The sequence below is a fragment of the Dromaius novaehollandiae genome, chromosome 22, assembly GCF_036370855.1.
Source record: "Dromaius novaehollandiae isolate bDroNov1 chromosome 22, bDroNov1.hap1, whole genome shotgun sequence".
In the NCBI taxonomy this organism is placed as follows: Eukaryota; Metazoa; Chordata; class Aves; order Casuariiformes; family Dromaiidae; genus Dromaius; species Dromaius novaehollandiae.
The window spans coordinates 10,697,116-10,720,307 of NC_088119.1; the positions used below are offsets into that span (position 1 = coordinate 10,697,116).

Here is a 23,192-nt window from a genome sequence, read left to right on the forward strand (position 1 = left end):
GAAAGGAAGGGCCGGGAGCCCGCGCCCCGGCTGCGGTGCACGCCGTGTCCATGGCGAAGTCACACGGCGCCTTTTGTCACCTAATCTCAGCAAAGGGTTTTAACACAGAGGAATTCAGTCGGTAGACTGATAACAGAGCCTGGAAGGAGCCCAGGCGGTGAACAATGTATGTGGGCCTTGGGAAAAGAGCTTCCCACTCATGCAGTTTTCATCATTTCCCTTGTGAAAAATCCTTCTTTCAGAAATGAAATTTTCACCATTTGTCCCTTTGTGCTGAGTTTTTTTTGGGTAGCAGTGGAAGAGGGTTGATAGAGAACATGGCTTGTGTGAAAAGGTTTATTTTCGTACAGAAATGAGAATCCTCTTTGGGGAACCATGGCTGTATCAGAAATAAGCCTTAAACTTCCCTGCGTACCCCTGGTGTGAGCAGCAACAGAAACAAGCGCCTGATTATACATTCGGTCCTTTCATTGTTCCTGAAAGAGGAAAATAAGGAAAAAAACCATAATCACTTAGTCTTCTGGTCTTTGAGATTCATGAAAATGTTATTTCTAAAATATTTAAATCCTCTGTTAGGATTTAAATCTGCAGGGCAAATGCAGGGAGTGTGGAAGAATAAACACAGACTGGAAGCTGGCCAAGACACCTGTATCAACAGCTCCATTGAGCCTTCTGCGAGATCTTGCACGCAGGTCGCGCACTGCAGCCTTCCCAGCATTGCTCTAACTAACCAAAACATGGCTGTAACATAGCTAGATGACTGAATTTTAGTTTCATAAAAGTTCAAACCTTCTCCCCTTTTAGTGCTTAGAAAGCCCTGAACTGTCAGTGAAATTAGAACAAGACCTCATAGTATTTATAGGGGACGTGTAGGGACACATGTCCATAGAGAGCTGCACTGAGCCACAAATTTATTTCATAGAGCTAGTAATTATTTAAATACCAGGCAGTAATGATTTTTTATCATTACTTAGTGATGGTCTAGAACCTGTTACATATAAATGAAGAGCTCATAGTCTACTATTGCCCTGAAAGCTGTTTAAAAAATCCTTAGAAAACTTTGTAGGCTGCTTGGGTAGAAGTTACCTGAGTTTGCAAATGAGAAATTTTGTTAATAGTAGAAACTGTTCAAAAGCCACTAGTTTGCTAATGAGGGAGAATGTATCTGATCACCTTATTTACTTCCAAATACTGCAAAGAAATAATTATTGAATAAAGAAGTATCTATTTCTTTATCCTGTAATTAGGCATTGAATTCCTGTTGTCCCTATATACTTCTAAAATTTATTCATTTTGCCATAACTTATACCAGCCACTTTTCTTTCCGGATGTCATTAGCCTCCCATGTTAGCTTTCTATGCTTCATAGCTCTGCATTTATGTAGACTGATAGTTGCCTATTTTTCCAGGTTTTATGTTGCTTTTTCACTTGTAATTGATGGAATTAATTTGCCACTTAATAAGAATTTAGTCATTTCAGTCGAATGTGCTTTGTTGTGGAAGTGGGGCTGTCTGGCTATCTTAGGTACTGTTCTTAAGGGCTCTCAGACGTGTTTCTATAGCTGTATTCTGCGTGGGCAATCTGTATCCCAGAATGAACAAGAGTCATATCCCAGTGGAGCACCTTACTCGCTTGCAAAACTCTCTGTATCTGATTATTAGGCTGAATCAAAAAGAGCAGTTCTGCAGTGACTCGGGTACACAATATACCATTTGGTATGTGCGGTATGTGCACTGCGTATCCCCTGACCGCTGCTGTACCCAGCCCAGCTGCAGCAGCACCCCCGAATTCTGGGCTGCTGCATCCACGCGACCCTCCAACTCGCGCAGGAGAAATATGCAGCTTTCCGAAGAGCTGCGGAGGGTAGTTCTGCCTGCCAGAGACACGCTGGCCGTTCCTCCCCCTCGGTCTGAATGTCCTATTCAGCCTTGCAGGAAAAACCTGCCCAACGGGTAACTGGTAACTGCTGCCAGTGCCGCGAGTCGGGTCAGAGTGTCACTGTCTGCATGCAGACAAAAAAAGCTACGCAGGAACAGTTATTTTATTGTTTTGTTGTTATTTTGTTATTTTATTGTTATTTTATTGTCAAGACTTGAACTAAGATTAGAAATACTGTAAGAGAAAAGAGATTAACAGGGCCGTCAGCACCTGTGATCCTGCTCCGCGCAGCCGGGGCAGCGCAGGCCGGCGGAAAGGTGTTCCCCGCAGCCAGTCTTTGCGCTGTTTCTCCGAGCGTGGGTTCGTGAATAATGGGCTATTAAGAGTAATTGCAATGTGCATAAACTTCTCTTGAGGCAGTGCTAAGCACGTTGTGCAAGTCTGCTGCAGTGTACCTGAAACTGCATGTTTACTGTGTCGATGGGGAAAGAGTGTTTGCCCCAAGGCCTGCCATAGTGTGCGGACACCTAGAGAAATTCAGAAGTTTGCTGGATTGACACTGCAAAATGTTGAGTGTAACATGAAACGTGTTATTTGCGCCACAGAAAGAACGGATTTTTCTGTAAGAATTTTTGGACTGTCCTAACTTGACTACCGTTATTTTTCATGACTATGGCAGGCTAATAGATACCAGACGTATCACAAAAGCAGCCTTTTCACATCCTTTCCTTTTGTCTTTTTTTTTGTCGGAGGCACAGCGAATCGCGAGATTTTTTTTGATTACCGGAGATGGTGGTGAGGGGCAGGGGGAAGGGTACCCGGGAGAGGCTGCCCGGCGCTGGGGGAAGGGGCCTGCCCGGCTGCCGGCTGCACCGCCCGGCTTGGCCGAGCCGTCGCCCCGCAGCCGGGGGGCGGGAGCCCTGGGGAGGCGCGTGCCCACGGCCGCAGGGGCTGGAAGCCGCGGCTGGGTGCCTGCCCGCCCACGGCAGCTGCCTGGGGAGCCAGCGCTGCTCGGCTGCGCTCGGCGTGGGCCTGGGTCCTGCAGGCGTAGGGCAGTCCTCAGCCGCAGGACGCAGCTCAGAGCTCCGTCGCTGCTCGTTGATGGTCCTCGCTGGGGATTCTCCTCTACCCAGGTAGTTTCGCCTCTCAGAGGTGGTGTTACCCACGGAAGCAGTTATTAACATGCTCTATAGCCCAGGCTTCGTCTGACTTCCTGAAGATTTTATATTACGCAGCTGGAGAGGATTGTTTTCCAGAATTAAGAAAGTCAAGCACGCGCAGAGACTGCGATGCAGAATACCTTTGGTTGCCCTTGGAAGTGGGAAGAGTAGAAAACGCCAGTCTCTCTGCAGTCCCCCCTGCAGCCCTGGGTTATAAACACAGCTCCGCAGAGCTAAGCCTCGTTCTTAATAAAATCCTCCACCTCTTCTTTCATGGGTAACATCAGGTTCCTTGGCTTTCTGTGGCTGTCAGCTTCTGCTGCTGCTAAATGAGTTGAACATAGAGACAAAACAGCTTACATGAATGAAAAGCATGCAAAAACAGTCCACTAGGGTTAGACTTAATCTGGATTTGCTGATTTCATGTGGAATTACCTCAAAACCTTCAGAGAGCATTACGTAAACCAGGTACTTATTCTCTTTCTCTTTCCTGTTCCTCATAATGAAGGAATTCCTGTCAAATCAGCATCTTTATCCTTTTTAATGGCAACCTATTATTTTGCTTTATTGCCCCATCTGGTATTAGAATGTTACTCTTGTGGAAAATTGATCTATTTTATTACTGTATTTTTCCGTAAAAATATCAGTTTACTTATGTATTTTGTTAGAAGAATTTTTCTTCCATTGCTTTTTAGCAGCACATTTTCCTTGTGGAGAATGTGACCACGAAACACGTTTTACTTTATACAGTTGCCCCTGCTTGATTCGATGACTTGCTTTCTCAGCAGGTAGGTACGATAGCCAGGTAGGACGTGGCGCTGTCGTGGGCAAAAGTAGCAGCGAGCAGGATTTTATAATACTCCGAGAAGGGCAAGCTGCTTCCGCAGGGGATGGGCAGGTTCCTCAGCTGTGGGGACAGGAGATCAGAGCCCGGGGGAGGAGAGCGGTGCCAGGTCTCGAGGCAGCCTGTGGTGCCAGTGGAGGCAGGAGAAAGAGCAGGCAGAGGTTTCCTTTTCCAGCGGAATTCTTTACAGAGTTTTAAATTGTTCCTTCGTTGGCCTAACCGTTTCCCAGGCTGTCGCAAAGCCCGTGGTGTCTTTTCCGTGTTTGCCACTAGAGGATGCTCTGTGAACTGACATGCTGCTGCATGAGCTTCGAAAAAAGCTTATTCCGTGTAGCAGAGTAAAACGTGCACATGCCTGGAAACTGCAGATGTTTCTGCCTGATTTCAGCTCACCCCATCTTGCTTTGATGGGCTTTGATGTCACGACAGGCAGACTGTGCTCTGGTGTATCCTGCCTTAAAAGCACCCGGCAGCAAAGCCAAGGAAGGCCAAAGGTGGGTGTGCTCAGCTGAGCTGCGGCGGCAGCCCCCGTTTAGGTCACCCCCACTGAAAGGACCTGCAGGGCCCGAGGGGCAGCACGCCCAGGCTGAGCTCTCTCCTCTTCCCCGCTCAAGACGGCAGCGCAGCGGAGCAGGAGCCTCCACATGGTTCCTGCGAGGCAGCCGGGCGGCAGGCAGCACCCTCCTGGGCCCAGAAGCATTCTTAAACTGCGGTCAAACAGGTGCTTTATCCCAAAGCACATTATAGTTAGGTAATGTTGAGGTCTAGACCTTTTTTTGAGGTAGTCAGAACTGGTGAATCTGAGAAGTGCATAGCACAAGGTAGAACATGAGCGTGTACGAGCCTGTGGCATGAGAGTCCTTTTGTGACTCAGGGGAGAGGCACTTCTGCTTTGACTTTCCAAATCCCTTTTGTTTTCTAGGGAAAGAGTTCCTCTCACCTCCCCGCCCTGCTGTGTTAAGGCTGGATTGTAATCTCTAGACAGTTTGGTGCCTTTCTAAATGGTAAATTGTTATCTGAAAATACGAAATTTTAGCTAACCTGAATCTGTTTGCAAACCAAAGTGCAAGCGCAGTGGTGTTTGACAGAATAAAAAATGTTAGTGACTTGCGTTCAGTTCAGGAACAGTGAGGGCTTGGGAGACCCACCCTTATTTGTCCATTGAATCACTCCCTGATATGTGGTAGACCCTGTTGAGCTGCTTTCTCAGCACGGTGCAAATGAGAGGCTGAAACCCAGATGTGTAAGTTTTGAATGAGAGAGTCATTTCAGCAATTCTTCTTCCACTGTCTAGCCCACACCATGCTAAGTATGTTATATGAAGTGGAACGGTTTCGGTAAGAACGGCTGAACCTTTCCTCCGCGCCCCACCGAGAGTACTGCCCGGCCGTGGGGCTAGAGCTCTCTCTCGGCCTCGATCTCCCAGCGTGTCAGCAGGGATGGTCCTAACAACTGAACTTTGGGTCAGAAGGAAAACTTCTCATTCTGACTTGTTTCGTGGCTCTAATCCTTTGCTTTTGTTGGACAGGAGCAGACAGTCCTTATCTGAAACTGGTAGAGAAGGCTGTCTGCAGATGATGGATTTTTTGTTGACCCAGAGGCAAATGTTTTCAGTTTACCAAACGTTTCATGAAATTTTGGCTTTAGTTATTCTAAGTGATTCTTTCAGTTCAGCTGCTGACCTGGAGATTCAGCTGCTTGCACATCCCCTGCCATGCACACTATGAAGAAGGGATTCTCCCGTCCTTTTTTCTTCCCCGTAGGTATCACTCTTGTGTTCGGTACAAATGTATTTCTTCTACTCCACAGAGTTTTTCCAGATATCATCTGATTAAGTTAGGACAACTTTCTTTGGGGACATATTAAATAATATACACAACCTTAATTTCTATGTGAATGTCTCTCTCACTCGTTCCACCTAAATTTGAATATTCATAACATTAATAATAAACCAGATAGCTTGTTGGACACATTTTTCTTTGCATTGCAGAAAAGTAAAGTTTTATTAGAGATAGCTATCAACTTCAGTGCAGATTAATGAATATAGATTACAGTGATTGCATATGAAGAACAATGCAAAAAGGAAGAAGTAGGTAGTTTTAGAAGAGGCCTAGAGAGGAGTCATCTTAGCTTCATGAATAACTTTTGTGGAGCGATCCGTGGAGCAGTCGTGGAGGCACACAGTGAATGTGCTGTGTGTGTTATCTCCTTGTACACCGGGTTGGTCAGACAGTGGTAAGTAGATCAGAGGACACCAGCGTCATTACTTGTATCCTAACACACTCTTGACTGCCCTGTGAAAAGAAAGAGGAAACCATTACTCTATTTGATGGGAAGTCAAGTGTCTCCTGCAGCACAGATGTTTCAGATGTATCCATTTACGTGAATGTCCATCTGTATTAGCAGGAAGGTGGGGAAGAAGCTTAGTCTGTTTCTGTAAGTGAAGCTAAGACACCCTGACGTGAAGAGGTTTGATACTGAATGGTTTAATACCTGTTGCAGTGACAATATGGAAACCATAACACAGGGAATAGTATTAACAGGCAAATAGAAATGAAGCACAAAATGGGAAGGCCACGGGGAGAGGATAAATTAGGATCTTCTTTGGAAGGGGTTTCTTACCTGTCTTGTCACCATACTGACTTTGAGAGTAGGAAGTGGAAGAGTAGGAATGGCAGGATCCTCCCCCTCCTTGGACAGACCCTTGAGACATGCTGTGAAAGGGAAGGGATTTTAATGACTGAACAATAATGACATTAACAGGCACACTGTGACATACTGTGCAGTGGGTGCAATAGCTAGACTTTTTCTGAAATTTGGAACCAGTTCTTTTCATTTTATGATTCCATTCCCTTCCAGCTGTGTTTTCTTAGAAAGCTGTAGAAGCAGAAGTAGCTAAGGGCTATGAAAGTAAAATACTTCTTCTCCCCATTCCCACTGTGATTGTTCATCTGTTGAAAGGAGGAAGTACATTACAGTATGGTTGGGCTTGGTGATTCCTCTCATGAGATTTATTCTCTGTAATCAGGCCATGAAGAATTGCCTAAACTGTAAAAGCACATCAGTAACTGCATGCTTTACTTTTTCCTCTATGTTTGGTCTGCTTATTAAACTTATAAAATATGCGTTTCATGGCAGATACAGTGAAAACTGTCTGATGTTCAGATTTCTACAACAGACTAGTACATTGTACCAGAACATTGTACTCTGTCTTCTGCAAGTCTTGACAGAGACAAGACTGTGATGAAATTAAGCCCTTATTTACAAAGAGAGTACGTACACAATGTCTTGCTGTCCCTCCTGCAGCAGTGCCCGGTACTGAGCAATCTCCTGTTCCAGGCGGGTCTTGATGCCCAGGAGCATCTTGTATTCTTGGTTCTGACTCTCCATCTCACACCGAATACTGGCCAGCTCCTCCTCTACAGAGTTAATCTGGCCTTGGATTTGTTGCAGCAGGAAGCCATAGCGAGATTCGGTTTCTGCCAAGGAGTTTTCCAGAGAGTTTTTCTGAAAGTGGAAATGCAGGAGCTTGGGACCAGAGCACTACCTCTCCCTGCCCACGGAGGGAGTGTCCCCTTTGAAGGAGGAAAGGGCCCTCGGTGACCTGCCCCACGTACCGTGCTGAGCTGTGCCTGCAGTTCAATCTCCAGGTTCTGCATTTCGCGTCTCAGTTCGGTGAGCTGGTGGCTGCTTGTCTGGATGTCCTGACTGCTAGAGGTGACCTGCCGATTGACTTCTTCAATCTGCCGGAGTCAAACACCAAACACACCTTCTGAGCGAGAAGACCCCCTCACGGAGCTCATCTGCTGGCTGAGAGCTAAGATAACCACAGTGCCTCTCCTCCTAATTCCGTCTTGCGGGAAGACGGCCTAGTCACTGCCCCTCAGATCCTGACTTGCCACCCAGTCTTTGTGCATCAGACCCAGCCTGCTCCCTCTTGGCCCCTGGCGTCCTTCCCCAACCCCTTTTCCTTGCGGCTGCCCGAGCTGTGCAGGGGCAGGCTGGTGTTCCCCCCCGCAGCCTCTTCTGGTCACTGGCAGCTAAAGGACTCCTGCTCCTGTGAGCAGCCCCCCCAGGACTGCATGCCCGGTACCGGAGCGTCTGCGTTTTCCCACAGAAGGAGGCTCCACTCGGTGCATTGCTACGTACCTTGACTTCATACCACTGTTCAACCTCTCTGCGGTTCTTCTCAATGATCTGCTCGTATTCGTTTCTCAGGTCGTTTAGTGTCTTTGTCAGATCTTCGCCAGGAGCAGCATTGACCTCCACGCTCACGTCGCCACCAGTTTGGGACTGCAGCTGCCTCATCTCCTGCAGAGTCCAAAGAGAGGAACAAAGAGTACAGGTCACTTCTTCAACTAGGGACAGAGAGCCAAGCAACATGGAGGTGCAAAGGAATGACATTCACATGATGTAAGTCTGAACTGACTTGGTACGTAAACTTTAGGAACTGTGAAAGATCAGAAGGGTATTTCTTGAAGATAGTATTTGTCATTGGCTCTTACCTCTTCATGGTTTCTCTTAAGAGCAATCAGCTCATCCTTCAGGGACTCCAGCTCTGATTCCAGAGAAGACCTAACCAGAGTCAGCTCATCCATGAGATTTCTCAAGCCATTGATATCAGCCTCCACACTTTGACGAATGACCAGTTCGTTCTCATACCTGTGCCACACGGAGGAGAGACAGAGGAACGGGGAGATGAGCTGACAACTGCTGTCAGTAGCCCTCACCCTTCCTATGTCTGTGTGCCAGTAGGAGAACATGGGGGCTCAGTGACTGCCCTCGGGGCAGTGCCTCGTCTCCTGACGTCCGTGAGCAGGACGCAAAAGACATGCAAGGTTCACTCACTTCATTCGGAAGTCGTCAGCAGTCATCTTGCTGTTGTCGATGTCCAGAAGCAGTTTGTTGTTGTCCACAGTGGCAGAAATGATCTGCAAGAGAGTAAGTTGGAGCGGATTCTCCTTGCGCCCAACACAACCAGAAGAGGAGGAAAGGAGACATGGCCCCGCAGGTTTCTGCCAGTGATACCACCAACAGAGCCATCCACTAGGAACCTTCCACCCGCTTAGAGCCACTGCCAGAGGGAAGAAGGAAGTGCTTGCAAATGGGAATTGCGTGGAAGAGATGGAACCCGGTTAGTCAGGGCTCTCTTACCTGATTCTGGAGTTGTTCGATGGTCTGGTAGTAGGAGGAGTAGTCCTTTGAGACACTGGGAGCTTGTTTCCTGTACCACTCCCGAATGTACTGCTCAAGCTGAGCATTTTCCTCCTCCAGTCTTCGCACCTTCTCCAGGTAAGAAGCCAGGCGGTCATTCAGGTTCTGCATGGTGACCTTCTCATTGCCGCTCAGAAGGACATCGCCCCCAGCAGCAAAGCCTCCGCCCAGACCACCACCAAAGCCACCTCCCAGGCCTCCACCGAAGCCACAAGCAAGGCCGCCAGCATACATGGGCCCTCCATAGCTAATGCCGCATGCTCCCCCGCCATAGCTTCCACCGCCTATCACAGAGGAGGCATATCGCCTGGAGGAGCTGGAGGAACTCCTGCCACTGCCCCCGCCACAGAGGCCTCCCCCTCCACCGCTTCTGTAAGAAGTGCTGGACGTTCTCTTGATGCTGCAGCTCATGGTGAAAGAAAGCAATAAGGTGTCCAAGCCCAACCCCGAAGCCTGCTGCACAGCTGGATACAGAAGATGAGACTGCAGCCTTTCTGTCTCTGCTGATCGCTATTTATACGCTCCTGGGTGGGTGTCACCTGTAAGGCAGTCCAGCTTCCCATGGAGTTTGCCAGCCTTAGTGCTCATGCCAAAAGTGATGTGCTAAGGGAATTTCTTTTGGGATTTGGGACAACCCTCCCTATAGGTATTGTGTTTGCAAGCTGATTCACACAAAGCATGCACTGTAATTGTAGGTGGGTGGCTGCATGTTGGATTTTGTTTCAGATAGTACGTTTCTGGCTACTCAGTGAGTGAGACTCATTTTAATACTTCCACCTTGATCTCTGTAGTAATTTTTTGTCCTGAAAAGAGGTGATTAAAGCACCACCTAGTTACTCTTCCTCCTTTAGTTTCATAGTTGGAGAAATATGAACTCATGCACCCCATGCGTGAATGTTGTTTCACCATGCGTCAGAGCTGCCAGCCTCTGGTACTGGAAACGTGGTCTCTTAAGGATTTAGGTCCTCTGCTAGTGGGAAAGCTAGTCGTGGGTATTGTCTTTCATGATGCTTAATGATAAATCCTAATAAAGTAATTTCTGAGCAAGCAATGATACTTCTCTTTACAAAAAGTTCTGGTAGCAGTGCCTTTAGGAAACAGTTGTGTGTCTTGTACAGAGATACATGGATATGCAGAGATGTCGTCGTTTAAAGTCATGGTGATTTTTGGAATTTTGTGTAGAATTCCAGTCACTCAAAGATTATTTGTTTATTGTTATTTATTTATATTGAAATGGATATGTAGAATCTACAAGGCAACACTTAATCTGTCTTGTGAGAGGAGAGTGAAAGGATTTAGCTTTTTAACTTAGCAAGGCGAAGTCTCAAACGGTATCATCTTGCTTTTGCGAAAGGAAATACGACGGCTATAATAAAGGACAGTGCTGTTGTCTGCAGAGCAAGGGGTGTAGTCTGGTTTTATCCGTGGGAGACATAAGGATCTAGAAGAGGCTTCCATTTTGGGGGCTTTGGATAAAGAAGGGAAGATGATTGGTTCACGGCTGGGATTTCGTGCTCGCATAGTAGAGGCTCAGCTGTGATGACCCTTTAGATCCTCGGCCCCTCTGTCTTTTGTCTCTCTAACACTGCGGAGGCTCTGGGGCACAACTGCAGCGCTTCTGGGAGAGAGCACGATGTGATGAACCTTTGTTTGGAAATGTGATTTTGCCTTTAAATGACTCTTGGAAAACATAAATTTTTAGTCTAGAAGACAAGTGGCTTCTTTGTGTGAGAGTTACACTTTGGTGGGAATTCACCTCTTTGGGAGTTAAAAAGTACTATTTCATTTATTTGTCAGTTTTATTCATTTTATGATTTTACTCACATACGACTTGTAATTGTGGCTGGAGCAACATTTTCACTTATCCACAACGATAATGAGCCCCGTAAAAGTCACTAATGCATGTTATAATTGACTGAAGAATCAGGGAAAGCCATTTACCCCTTTCTAGATCCCCCTACACATATTTTCAGATACGCAGAACATAATTTAGTACTTTGATCTTCATAACTATGATTGTTTTTTTATTAGTAGCACTCTAATTATCTGCTCGTCAGAACCAGTTGCTTTGTATATTTTATTGAAACTGAATCATTATTATTAAAAAATAAAAATTATTTTCTCACAGGGTGTGATTCCTTAGTCATGTTTTCCTCATTAGATTGTTGAAATGCTCTTTTATCCTTCTCTATGAACTGTTTATTGCTGATTGGCATTAGTGCCAGAGGTGTTGATTTTATATGTCCTTCTCGGCCTTCTTGCATCATAGCATCTGACCCAACAATTCCAGATATTTCCCAATGCTGTGATTTTATACCATCAGCAGATTCCTTTTCTTTGTCTCTCTGTCTCTGACTCTGTCTTTTTTTTCTTTAATATCCGATCTGTCTACGCTCAGTGCTGTAAATGTATCACAAAGACATTTTTCGTCTTTCTGTTCTGTAATTCATGGGCATTTCCATGTCTCCTGTGGATTTTTGGTCCTCTGTCTTGTGGACACAGTGCCTTGGCCTGAGATGGCTGTTTGAGTCCCTTTGGAACAGACACACTGATTTATTCCACAAGCCAGAAAAACAGGTCCCTGTAGGTGCCATTAACATTCCTAATCCTTGCAATGACAGGAAAAGTCGAGACATTTTCTGTTGGAGAGGGTTAAGTGGCTGTTCAGCTGTCGAAGAGAGTGTTAAAGCTTTGAAATCGTATCTTCCCTTGGAGGACTTTTTGCTTACAGGGCACTCCATGAATCTCTGTAAATCGGAAAGGTTTCTTTGAAGTAAAGTGATATGAAGCCTTTCCAAGCCCTGTTTACTCACTGGTGAAATTGGATGCAGAGCCACAAGCAGGTGCTCCGAACTGGCAAAAAAATCAGAAGTAGTCAGTGGTTTGCACAGAAACTAGGATACTGTTGCTGAGTATGTGTCTTAGTCACACCAGAGGGAGGGGAGAACCTCGGAAATATTTTGTGGTAATTAATTGTTCTGCTAGTGAGGCAACTTTGGTCTTCGTAAGAAGAGTACTACTCCCATCAGCTTCATCAGGAGCTCCATCTGTGCATTCCTCGTCCTCCACCCGTCGCCATTCAGCGTCATCCATCTGTGAATCTCTTAATTTTATTCACAGATAAATGGATTTCATAACCCCAAATTCTGTTCTTACTTTTCTCTTAGGTGATTCACTGAGATGGAATCTTATACCTTGCACATCTGCAGATGTATAGAAAATCCTGCTAAATGTGAACTGTTCTAATTCTCCAGTCTGTCTAAATTGTTAGTAAGTCAGATTGCTTTACACGTTAAACCCGACAAAAGAAACAGTTTTGATCTGGAACACTTGCAGCATCCAAAGGTTCCATTTCTGTTACTCTTTTCTTGAAGCAGCCTTTCTTGCTATTCCTGTAATTCACATCTATTGAAAATTTCATAAATGTACCCTGACTTCTCACAATACTTTTAGTTCCAGTAGCCTTTCCTGCCTTTTAGAAGAATTTGTTGTATGAGTAGTTCCAAGGTAAGCGAAGATCTTCCAGTGTAGTGATCCTCTCCTTGTCTCTTCCTCTCTACCTGCTATAACATGCTGTCATTATCAGTGTTAACTAATTGAATTGTAAACTCCTCACTGTCAGAGTCCTCTTTTCTTGTCGGTCTTTTCAGAGCAACAGGCAACTGTATCACCTTTTGCAAAGAATCATAGACATGGAATGAAGTAAATGGCAGGAGCAGACAGTGATATCAAGATATCTGATAGAGTATATTGCAAGGTTTCTGGAGCGTCTGCCAACCTCGGATGTTGGCGGTGATGTATGCCGTGCTTTCGGCACAACTATGGCATGTTCCATACATTTTCCCCAGGAGGGTCCTTGTGCTAGATTAGATGGTAGATCGATGGCGATATGCAAAAGAAGTTGTACTGTCATCAACAGGACTCCAGCAGTGCTCTAACACTGCTACAGTAACCGGCGGTTTCGCTGTGCCCCTACTCCTTTCAGTCTGAAGATTTTGCACGGCTTTGGTTTTGCAGATTTAACTGAAGACTCTTTATGCTGCCATCTATTTCACAAAGTCCTTACGCTCTTAGAAGTTTAGTTCTGAAATTACTAATTCTGAGATTAGTGAAAGAAAGTCTGACCTAAATAGTACACTTCTAGGTTGTTTATGATGAGAAAACCTTTCATTTCATTACTCTGACAGAACAATACCTTCAGACTTAAATGAAACAGCAAATACTAGAGACCAGATTTGGTAAGATGAGGAGTGAACAACAGGCACTTGCAATTGGATGAAAACTGGCTCATTTTGTGAATTTACTTGTACACACAATTATGGATTGAGAAGTGGCTTTGCTGTCAGTGATCTACAGAAGGTAAAATTTGTAAAAAAAGATCTGTTCTGATTTAGTATTGTCCTCTCTTCTCCTATTTTATTGCAAATTTTACTTTCTTAAACAACCAGAAAAATGAAATATAGAAAATACTTTTAGTAGATGAAACATGTCTCCAATTCTTCATAGGGCATGGTATCAGCCATTTGATAATGTTGACAGAAATTTGGTTCTTGGGGTTATATTAGTATTTAAATTGAAAAATCTATCAGAAAAGTAATGTTTTCTATGCTTGACACTAAAGGGAACAGGCACATTACATTACACATTACATACACATTACATAGGCTGCATTGCCTAACAGCAGTTAGCAGTATGTAATTCTCTGCGCAGTCGGAGTTACAGAAGTGCTTGATATCGGGAAGCCTACACACATTGGTGCAGCCTGTACTGAGTCAGCCCTTCCCGCAGGAACTCTAGCTGTGACAAGCTGAGTAAAGCCCAAGATGAATGGACTCGGATGAGTCATAGTAGTGGCACTGAGCATAATTTAGTATATTAACAGATAATTAAATAATCTTCAAAAAGTTATCCATCATTGACATTTTCTTCCTCCTTTCACTCACACCATTTACTTAGCAATAAACGGCTTGATACACCAAGGTAAGAGGCTGGAAAGCAACCCGTGAGTAGCAATTAGAAAACAAGGTGGTAAATGCCTTGTAATCACACAGGAATGAGAAAAATTGTCTCAAGGATGGCTTTCTGCTTTCAAGCTTATACTTCTTGCTTTTAAACAGAGGGTCTGACAGATGATGAGAGGGTCTCATCTGACTCTCTGACACTCCCCGTAGGCGTAGTTTGGTACATGTCACACTTCTCTCCCTTCAAGACTCATGCTTATCATTAGTGACATTCCCTTTAGCTCTGTGACATTACTTAGTTGTATTGTCCATTTTGTTAATGCAAGATAAATTTTTCTGAGAGTATGTTACAAAGTATTACAGGACCACATGGTCCATGGTATTTGATTAGGCAGCCTGATAGACAGACACATGCTGAAAGTTTGCTAATGAAATTAATTCTCAGACACATTTTTTATTTGCATCACAGAAGTAAAGCTTTATTAGAGGCAGTGTTATCAGCAGAATATAAGTCCCTGAACAAAGGACGAGTTGAGAAAGACAAGTTGAATATGCGTATTGCAGAATGGAGGACGGGATAATGAGGCAGGTGACCAAGCACGGCTTCAGAATTGCTCTGGTTGCACCAGCTCTGCTGCAGAAGTGCTTGTCCGTGGGTCATTCAGCGAGTCTGAGGTGGAGGATGCCAGCATCATCATGCTGTTGTTCTAACACACTCTTGATTGTCCTGTGTAAAGACAGAGCAAATCATTGTCTTAGGGGGAAATCAGATCTTTCCTGCTGCACTGCAGAGAGCAGTGGGAGAAGCTCAGATGCCTTCAAGCCTAGAAACTTTCTCAGGACTGCATTTTTGGTATCCCAATGAGTGAAAGAGCATATCCAGTCCTATAAAGCTTATTACTTGCAGTTTACTTTTAGACAGAGGGCAGAAAAAGGCTTTTGTCTTTTAACCCTTGATTCCTCCATGACAGAATCAGTGAGGTTCTCTCACTCCTGGGCTACTTGACCTGGGAATCTTCCCCAGCCCAAAATACAAAACTTCTTTCTGACCAAATACATTGTAGTCATCAGCGTAGAGATAACACACGGATGAGCATCACCATACAAAATTACATCTTACCTGTCACGTCACCAGACTGGGAGTGAGAGTAGGAAGCAGAAGAATATGAATGGGAGGACCTCCCACCTCCTTGGAGAGCTCCTTGACAGGCACTGTGAAAGAAGAGGAATTAATTCACGAAAAAACAACTGACCACTGGATATTCTGTGGAAAAAGGTGTTGATGTAGCTCCACACACAGGAAGTCTGTATTAACAGTGGAGTACACAACAATTTCTTATTGCCTTGCTCCAATACAGAGTACGTACACAATGTCTTGCTGTCCCTCCTGCAGCAGTGCCCGGTACTGAGCAATCTCCTGTTCCAGGCGGGTCTTGATGCCCAGGAGCATCTTGTATTCTTGGTTCTGACTCTCCATCTCACACCGAATACTGGCCAGCTCCTCCTCTACAGAGTTAATCTGGCCTTGGATTTGTTGCAGCAGGAAGCCATAGCGAGATTCGGTTTCTGCCAAGGAGTTTTCCAGAGAGTTTTTCTGAAAGTGGAAATGCAGGAGCTTGGGACCAGAGCACTACCTCTCCCTGCCCACGGAGGGAGTGTCCCCTTTGAAGGAGGAAAGGGCCCTCGGTGACCTGCCCCACGTACCGTGCTGAGCTGTGCCTGCAGTTCAATCTCCAGGTTCTGCATTTCGCGTCTCAGTTCGGTGAGCTGGTGGCTGCTTGTCTGGATGTCCTGACTGCTAGAGGTGACCTGCCGATTGACTTCTTCAATCTGCCGGAGTCAAACACCAAACACACCTTCTGAGCGAGAAGACCCCCTCACGGAGCTCATCTGCTGGCTGAGAGCTAAGATAACCACAGTGCCTCTCCTCCTAATTCCGTCTTGCGGGAAGACGGCCTAGTCACTGCCCCTCAGATCCTGACTTGCCACCCAGTCTTTGTGCATCAGACCCAGCCTGCTCCCTCTTGGCCCCTGGCGTCCTTCCCCAACCCCTTTTCCTTGCGGCTGCCCGAGCTGTGCAGGGGCAGGCTGGTGTTCCCCCCCGCAGCCTCTTCTGGTCACTGGCAGCTAAAGGACTCCTGCTCCTGTGAGCAGCCCCCCCAGGACTGCATGCCCGGTACCGGAGCGTCTGCGTTTTCCCACAGAAGGAGGCTCCACTCGGTGCATTGCTACGTACCTTGACTTCATACCACTGTTCAACCTCTCTGCGGTTCTTCTCAATGATCTGCTCGTATTCGTTTCTCAGGTCGTTTAGTGTCTTTGTCAGATCTTCGCCAGGAGCAGCATTGACCTCCACGCTCACGTCGCCACCAGTTTGGGACTGCAGCTGCCTCATCTCCTGCAGAGTCCAAAGAGAGGAACAAAGAGTACAGGTCACTTCTTCAACTAGGGACAGAGAGCCAAGCAACATGGAGGTGCAAAGGAATGACATTCACATGATGTAAGTCTGAACTGACTTGGTACGTAAACTTTAGGAACTGTGAAAGATCAGAAGGGTATTTCTTGAAGATAGTATTTGTCATTGGCTCTTACCTCTTCATGGTTTCTCTTAAGAGCAATCAGCTCATCCTTCAGGGACTCCAGCTCTGATTCCAGAGAAGACCTAACCAGAGTCAGCTCATCCATGAGATTTCTCAAGCCATTGATATCAGCCTCCACACTTTGACGAATGACCAGTTCGTTCTCATACCTGTGCCACACGGAGGAGAGACAGAGGAACGGGGAGATGAGCTGACAACTGCTGTCAGTAGCCCTCACCCTTCCTATGTCTGTGTGCCAGTAGGAGAACATGGGGGCTCAGTGACTGCCCTCGGGGCAGTGCCTCGTCTCCTGACGTCCGTGAGCAGGACGCAAAAGACATGCAAGGTTCACTCACTTCATTCGGAAGTCGTCAGCAGTCATCTTGCTGTTGTCGATGTCCAGAAGCAGTTTGTTGTTGTCCACAGTGGCAGAAATGATCTGCAAGAGAGTAAGTTGGAGCGGATTCTCCTTGTGCCCAACACAACCAGAAGAGGAGGAAAGGAGACATGGCCCCGCAGGTTTCTGCCAGTGATACCACCAACAGAGCCATCCACTAGGAACCTTCCACCCGCTTAGAGCCACTGCCAGAGGGAAGAAGGAAGTGCTTGCAAATGGGAATTGCGTGGAAGAGATGGAACCCGGTTAGTCAGGGCTCTCTTACCTGATTCTGGAGTTGTTCGATGGTCTGGTAGTAGGAGGAGTAGTCCTTTGAGACACTGGGAGCTTGTTTCTTGTACCACTCCCAAATGTACTGCTCAAGCTGAGCATTTTCCTCCTCCAGTCTTCGCACCTTCTCCAGGTAGGAAGCCAGGCGGTCATTCAGGTTCTGCATGGTGACCTTCTCATTGCCGCTCAGAAGGACATCGCCCCCAGCAGCAAAGCCTCCGCCCAGACCACCACCAAAGCCACCTCCCAGGCCTCCACCGAAGCCACAAGCAAGGCCGCCAGCATACATGGGCCCTCCATAGCTAATGCCGCATGCTCCCCCGCCATAGCTTCCACCGCCTATCACAGAGGAGGCATATCGCCTGGAGGAGCTGGAGGAACTCCTGCCACTGCCCCCGCCACAGAGGCCTCCCCCTCCACCGCTTCTGTAAGAAGTGCTGGACGTTCTCTTGATGCTGCAGCTCATGGTGAAAGAAAGCAATAAGGTGTCCAAGCCCAACCCCGAAGCCTGCTGCACAGCTGGATACAGAAGATGAGACTGCAGCCTTTCTGTCTCTGCTGATCGCTATTTATACGCTCCTGGGTGGGTGTCACCTGTAAGGCAGTCCAGCTTCCCATGGAGTTTGCCAGCCTTAGTGCTCATGCCAAAAGTGATGTGCTAAGGGAATTTTGTCCTGGGTAAGTAATACCCATTACCATTGTCTGCAGGTATGTCTGTGTTGATTCACACAAAGCACACACTATAATTTTATGTGGGTGGCTCTTTGTTAGATATTTTGTTGGATAATATAATATCTCATAGCTTCTGTTATCTTGGCAATATATCTCTAGTAAAAGGAGTTAATTAAGTCTCCGCCTAGGTCATTTGACTCCTTCAGTCTTATATGTCGCGAAATTCAGTATTCCACTTTTTTGTCTTCCATTTATGATAACAGACAATGATTTTTAAGTCCAGCAGCATCCAAGAGGCTTTTTATTCTTTAATTTTTTCAGGAATTTACATTCGATATTTGGAAATCTACTTTCATTTACTGAAAGATGTTACTCCTTTTAAAAGCTGCCTTCCTATCTCTGTTATAGAAAAGCAGTTTACACCATTTTTCTTATTCTGTTATCGTTGACCGTACTAGGGGAAGCTCCTGCTGGCATTTAGCTTTTTCTGAGAGCACAGGATTGTGATTTCAGTCATTTCTCTTGTTGAAGAAAACGGGGTGAGAACCACAGAAGTATTTTGCAAGGGAGAACATAGTAATTTTTTTCCAGCAAATACATTGATTTTATTTTAGCTGTTTTAAAAGGACTCGGAGGAAAAGTGAGAGGAAACATTTTTAGTATTTCAGATTTTAATATTTCAGATTTCATATTAATAATAGCCATTTTTCAGAGCAGGGTGTAGAGTGGTATAGTGCAGTAAAAAAAATCAGTTGGATTAAAGGATACAGTGCCAAAGATTAGATCTGAAAAAACATAACATTATCTGAACTCATTACAGTGAGCTGTGTTTGATGATGAGAGCTTCCCAGCAGTGAGACAATATCTTCTGACAGCAAATATGAGTAAGACACAGTTTTGTTTTTTTTTCCACTGCCTATGTAAGATGGGACGTTCAGTGAGGAGCTGCTTCCATCTGTGCTGCTCAACTCTCTGTGAACCTGAGAAGAGCCCTGAGCAGGAACTAATGTTCTGGTTTCCAGTTACGCGTTAAATACCGGCACCGTTGACTCCTCCGGACGAGTCCTTTGGCTGGCACGAAGGAAGCGCAAGGAGCTGGTGGAGCCTCCTGTGCGTTACCTGGTCAAAACTGGCTTATCCACACTGAGGGAAGATGAATTCAACCTAGAAGTATTTTAGGAAGAGATTCTATATTAGAGGAGGAGAAATACACTCATTGAACTTAGCAAAAGACGAGTGGGAAGGGATTGGCTTGCCTTGCACGTGATGGTAAGCATCGGCAGAGGGAGGAGAGTTGGTTGAATTAAAGGGCGGTGTGCCTGTATGTGCCGCGTGGATGTAAAAAGGAGCTTGGACTTGAGTGCTGAACGGGAACGTCTCTTGATCGTACTTTGCTCTTGGAACGTAGCTGCTGCCGTCCTGCTTCGGCAGCACCCGGGGAAGCAGCAGGCCGGTTTGCTCGTCCCCCCGAGCAGCACGGACGGCAAAGGGAGCTGCCTGCAGAGAGGGTTCCTGCTGCCGCCGGCGCTCTGAAAGCTCACAGGCAGCTGCTTGCAAATAGCACAGCTTCACACTGGGTGAAGCCATGTTCTGCAACGGTATTTCAGAGTCGTCTGGGTTTTTTTTAGGTTTATTGCTTCACAGTTGTTTTTATATATATCTGTATATCTGTTTTTTTTTTCCTTTTTCATAAATTTCCCATAGACATAGAAAGTCTTGTCAGGAACATGTTGTCGAGGTGGAAAGGTAGGGGTGTTTATCTGCTATCTGCAGAGGTCCTTAGCCTTTTGAGGATTAACATGCAGATGTAGACTTAGGTTATTAGAGCTTGTTGAGTCATCCATATAAAGGAATTAAAGCTCTTCCCTCACTGGGTGCGATTCCTTAGTCACATTTTCTTCATTAGGTTTTTGAAATTCTTCTTCATTGTTCTATATGGGAAGGCCATTGCTGATTCATTCTGCTATTGGTAATTTTGTATTTTTGATGTCTCACTAAAGCACAGTGTCTAATCCACAAATTCTGAAAATTTGTAAGTAATCATATCTCTAAACAATCACTACGTATTTCTTTTACTGTAGTTTAAGTAACCGATCATTGCACACACTGGTTCAGGGGGACATATCCCCCAGGTTTCACATTTCTTCCTGGTGGACTCCAGCTGTATTCCATTTATCCAAACATCCTCACCCGCTGGCTCCGCATTTTCTCCTCAGTCTTTGGTCAAGACACAAGAAGGTTCTTTATTCCCCTCTTGTGCTCTTTAAACTTCCTTAGCCACAGCAGTGACTTCTCCAAAGGTCTTTCAGTGCCTCCAGCTGGGTCTCTTCCCAGGTGCTCTCTCCACGCTGCCTGTTTTAATTCCTTCTGCACTCCATCGCACGGCACACACTGCTCAGTGCGTGTTAGGCAGCAGTGTAATTACCCGTCAGGAAAATAAATACTCTTTAAAGGTTAATTTAAAGTGTAGCTTGAGATCTGTGGAGGCAGTTGTAACATGCCTGGTGCAACAGGTAACGTGTAGGACCCTCTGGAGGGTGGTGGCCTAACTGCTGCTCGACTGCTTTGAGATAGTCCAGATACTGCTTGCTGTGAACACCGCGCCTCCTCCTGCATGACGTCTCCTTCCGAGTGCCTGGAGTAAAGAAACGGAGGGCGGCATTGCTGGAATCTCGTTCTTGCTGTTGGGCCTCACTGGAGGTGTTTGTGTAGCACAAAGTCTGTTTAACGAGTCTGCTAAATCGAGTTCGTGTAAGCGCAGCACAAGCAAATACAGGCTTCAGTTTGGGGTAGATCAGGTATTTCTGTTTCTCAGCCTGGTTTCCAAGTATTGAGAAATTTTGCACGGGAGTGTGATGTGTATTTCTGGAACTTCAATTTGCGTCTATTCTCTCCATCCACACCCTTGTGAATCAGCCCGTGCAGCCTTTAACCCGTGGGCTCGCTCCTCGTCCGCAAAGGACACGCTCTCTTTGACTCTTCGTTCACCACCAGAGGCCACTCCCGGAGCACGCAGCCCCGCGTCAAGCGCTCGGCCTGCGGCTCCATCTGCCAGGGACCTGCCCCCGTCACCTGTGCAGCCTCCAGGTAATTTTAGCCTTTGGAGCTCACGCCTCGGTGTGGTTTTTTAAACTCAGCTTCGCCGTAGCCCTCCCCTCCGGCTCTGGGCAGCTGCGGTGCCTTCTGCAGGCGCCGCGGGAGCTGAACCGGCTTCGCAGGGAGACGCGTGCCGCCTGCGTGCTGGGCACGTCCTGCCCTTTGGGTCCTTTCCCCGTTCCCACTGCTGCCTTCACCTGGGAACAGCCTGGCCCGTGCCTGGCTTCTGTTCCACGTTCCCTGCGTGGCAGCTGGGGACTAAGAGTTCAAAATGGGCCTGAGGAATTGAGATGCTAACTTCTCATTAAAGCTGTGGTTGAGGACCTGCCTGCTTTGGCCGCCTCTCTCCTCCAGTGCATCATCCAGAAATGGGTTAGTCCCTGGGTTACTTTTTTCAGCCAAGTCTCTGGAAATGGATTTCGTCTGAGTGTATTCCTTTCCCTGCTTTATTAACTTTCTTGGTTATTAGTTGGTTATTGCTGTAATCCATGATGGATTATAATAACCTGGTGTTCATTTTTATAAACAAAATTGTCCTGATTGCTGGAGAAAGGTATACTACAATTTCTTTATAATAATGAATATAAAAATGCATAAAATACATTTCCCTGGAGAGAAGCAAGTGCAACTCCCAAAAGACAGATAACAGAGAGTTCTTGCTGGTGATTAGCTTGCTGGTGTGCTCCAAGCTGTTGCAACAGGTAGGCAATCAAGTTTTTGCCAACTCTAGTCAGGAAAGTTTTTAAGTAACAATTGAATGTGGTTGAAAGAGTTTACATTTATTTTCTTCACAATGCGGGTTTTCCTATATACGGAAATAAACATTACAATTGCTTTCACATGTACTTCATTTTACACAGCTAGAACACAAATATTGCTGTCGGTATTAACATTTTATGGAAGGAAACTTTATAAAGTTCTTAGAAGAAAATATGTACTACAGCAAACTCAATTACTGTCTTATGCTGAGATTCTGGGTCACTGCTGCTGCTTCTGATTGCTCATTAGGTTAAAAGAAGGTAACTGCAGTGTTGCTCTGTAATTTAATTAGTCAAATTAGGATGCACTATAGAAGGTTTCCTCGCTCCTCTGCAGCGTTCAATACTATCCACTGTCAGGAAAGGAAGGACAGACCAACCTCATTGGCAATGACTCATCTCGACAAGAAAATCTTTTCTTTGTCCTGAAAGTTGTGTGTCTTTGATTCTGTGTTTTCTATGTCAGCTTTTCTCAGCTGATCACTGTTGGGAAACATCGTGTCTTTGTGTCTGCGACGGCTTTAGAACGTGCTGCGCCTTCTGCAGCACTGGCTTCCCCTCACTCCTCCCTCTAAATACCACTGTTATTTACAATAATTGTCTCTAGTCCTAAAATTTTATTCAGTCATTCTGTCTAGATTCTGGGCAAACGTCTATCCTGATTTTAAAAGGTTTTCTTTATGGAAAAAACAGAAGATTTTTATGACAGGGGAGCAGAAGAGAGAGTTTTCCATATGCATTTTAAAATCCCACAGTACTTCCTATCGTCCTTAGATTCACCCTACTCTGTAGCAGGCTGGTGGGGTAGTAGTAACTGCGGCATAGGTAATAAACTAATGTTATTTCTTTTACTTTTTAAAAAAACAGTAATGTAAATTGCCATGCATTCAGTGAAATCATTCCAGACTAAATTATATTTCCTTTCTTCCTCTTTTTCCTTTCAGTTAAAAAACAGATCACAAGTTTGAGCATTTCCAGTTTAAACTGGACAGTGTCAGTTAAGTTTTTGTGAGTAACAAATTGAAACATTGCTTTCAAAATTGTGGTTCTGTGATCACTCATGTCTCTTGGTGTCATGCCTAGGTTGGCACTCATTTGATGCCAGCTATATTAGCATTCATATAGTGTTGCAGTCTGTTCTAGATTGGTATTTAGATGTTGTTGAGTCTTAGAGCTGAGCTCCACAACAGTATCTGGCATTTTATTAAAAAACAAAGGCATAGCCTAAGATGCTCCAAGAAATTTATGATCTGCCTAGAGTGCTCAGAAATTGTGCTTTAGCTCTAAATTTCATGATCAATTATTGTCATGTATACTAAACCTTTCTATCTGGAGGTATGTTTTGGCATGGCTTTGCATTTGC

General features: G+C 45.6%; 2 protein-coding genes across 2 annotated transcripts; both read right to left on the bottom strand.

The window, feature by feature from the left end:
- Window positions 1-5,854: 5,854 nt before the first annotated feature.
- Window positions 5,855-9,593, bottom strand: LOC112993016 (keratin, type I cytoskeletal 15-like). The gene is made up of 8 exons (XM_026116311.2): window positions 9,037-9,593; window positions 8,731-8,813; window positions 8,388-8,544; window positions 8,032-8,193; window positions 7,500-7,625; window positions 7,163-7,389; window positions 6,505-6,596; window positions 5,855-6,176 (listed from the first exon to the last, which is right to left on the bottom strand). Exons 1-8 carry the CDS (start codon window positions 9,505-9,507, stop codon window positions 6,157-6,159), a joined length of 1,338 nt encoding a protein of 445 aa, XP_025972096.2. The 5' UTR covers window positions 9,508-9,593; the 3' UTR covers window positions 5,855-6,156.
- Window positions 9,594-14,507: 4,914 nt separating this feature from the next.
- Window positions 14,508-17,853, bottom strand: LOC135330623 (keratin, type I cytoskeletal 15-like). The gene is made up of 8 exons (XM_064524756.1): window positions 17,299-17,853; window positions 16,993-17,075; window positions 16,650-16,806; window positions 16,294-16,455; window positions 15,762-15,887; window positions 15,425-15,651; window positions 15,178-15,269; window positions 14,508-14,784 (listed from the first exon to the last, which is right to left on the bottom strand). Exons 1-8 carry the CDS (start codon window positions 17,767-17,769, stop codon window positions 14,765-14,767), a joined length of 1,338 nt encoding a protein of 445 aa, XP_064380826.1. The 5' UTR covers window positions 17,770-17,853; the 3' UTR covers window positions 14,508-14,764.
- Window positions 17,854-23,192: the final 5,339 nt, after the last annotated feature.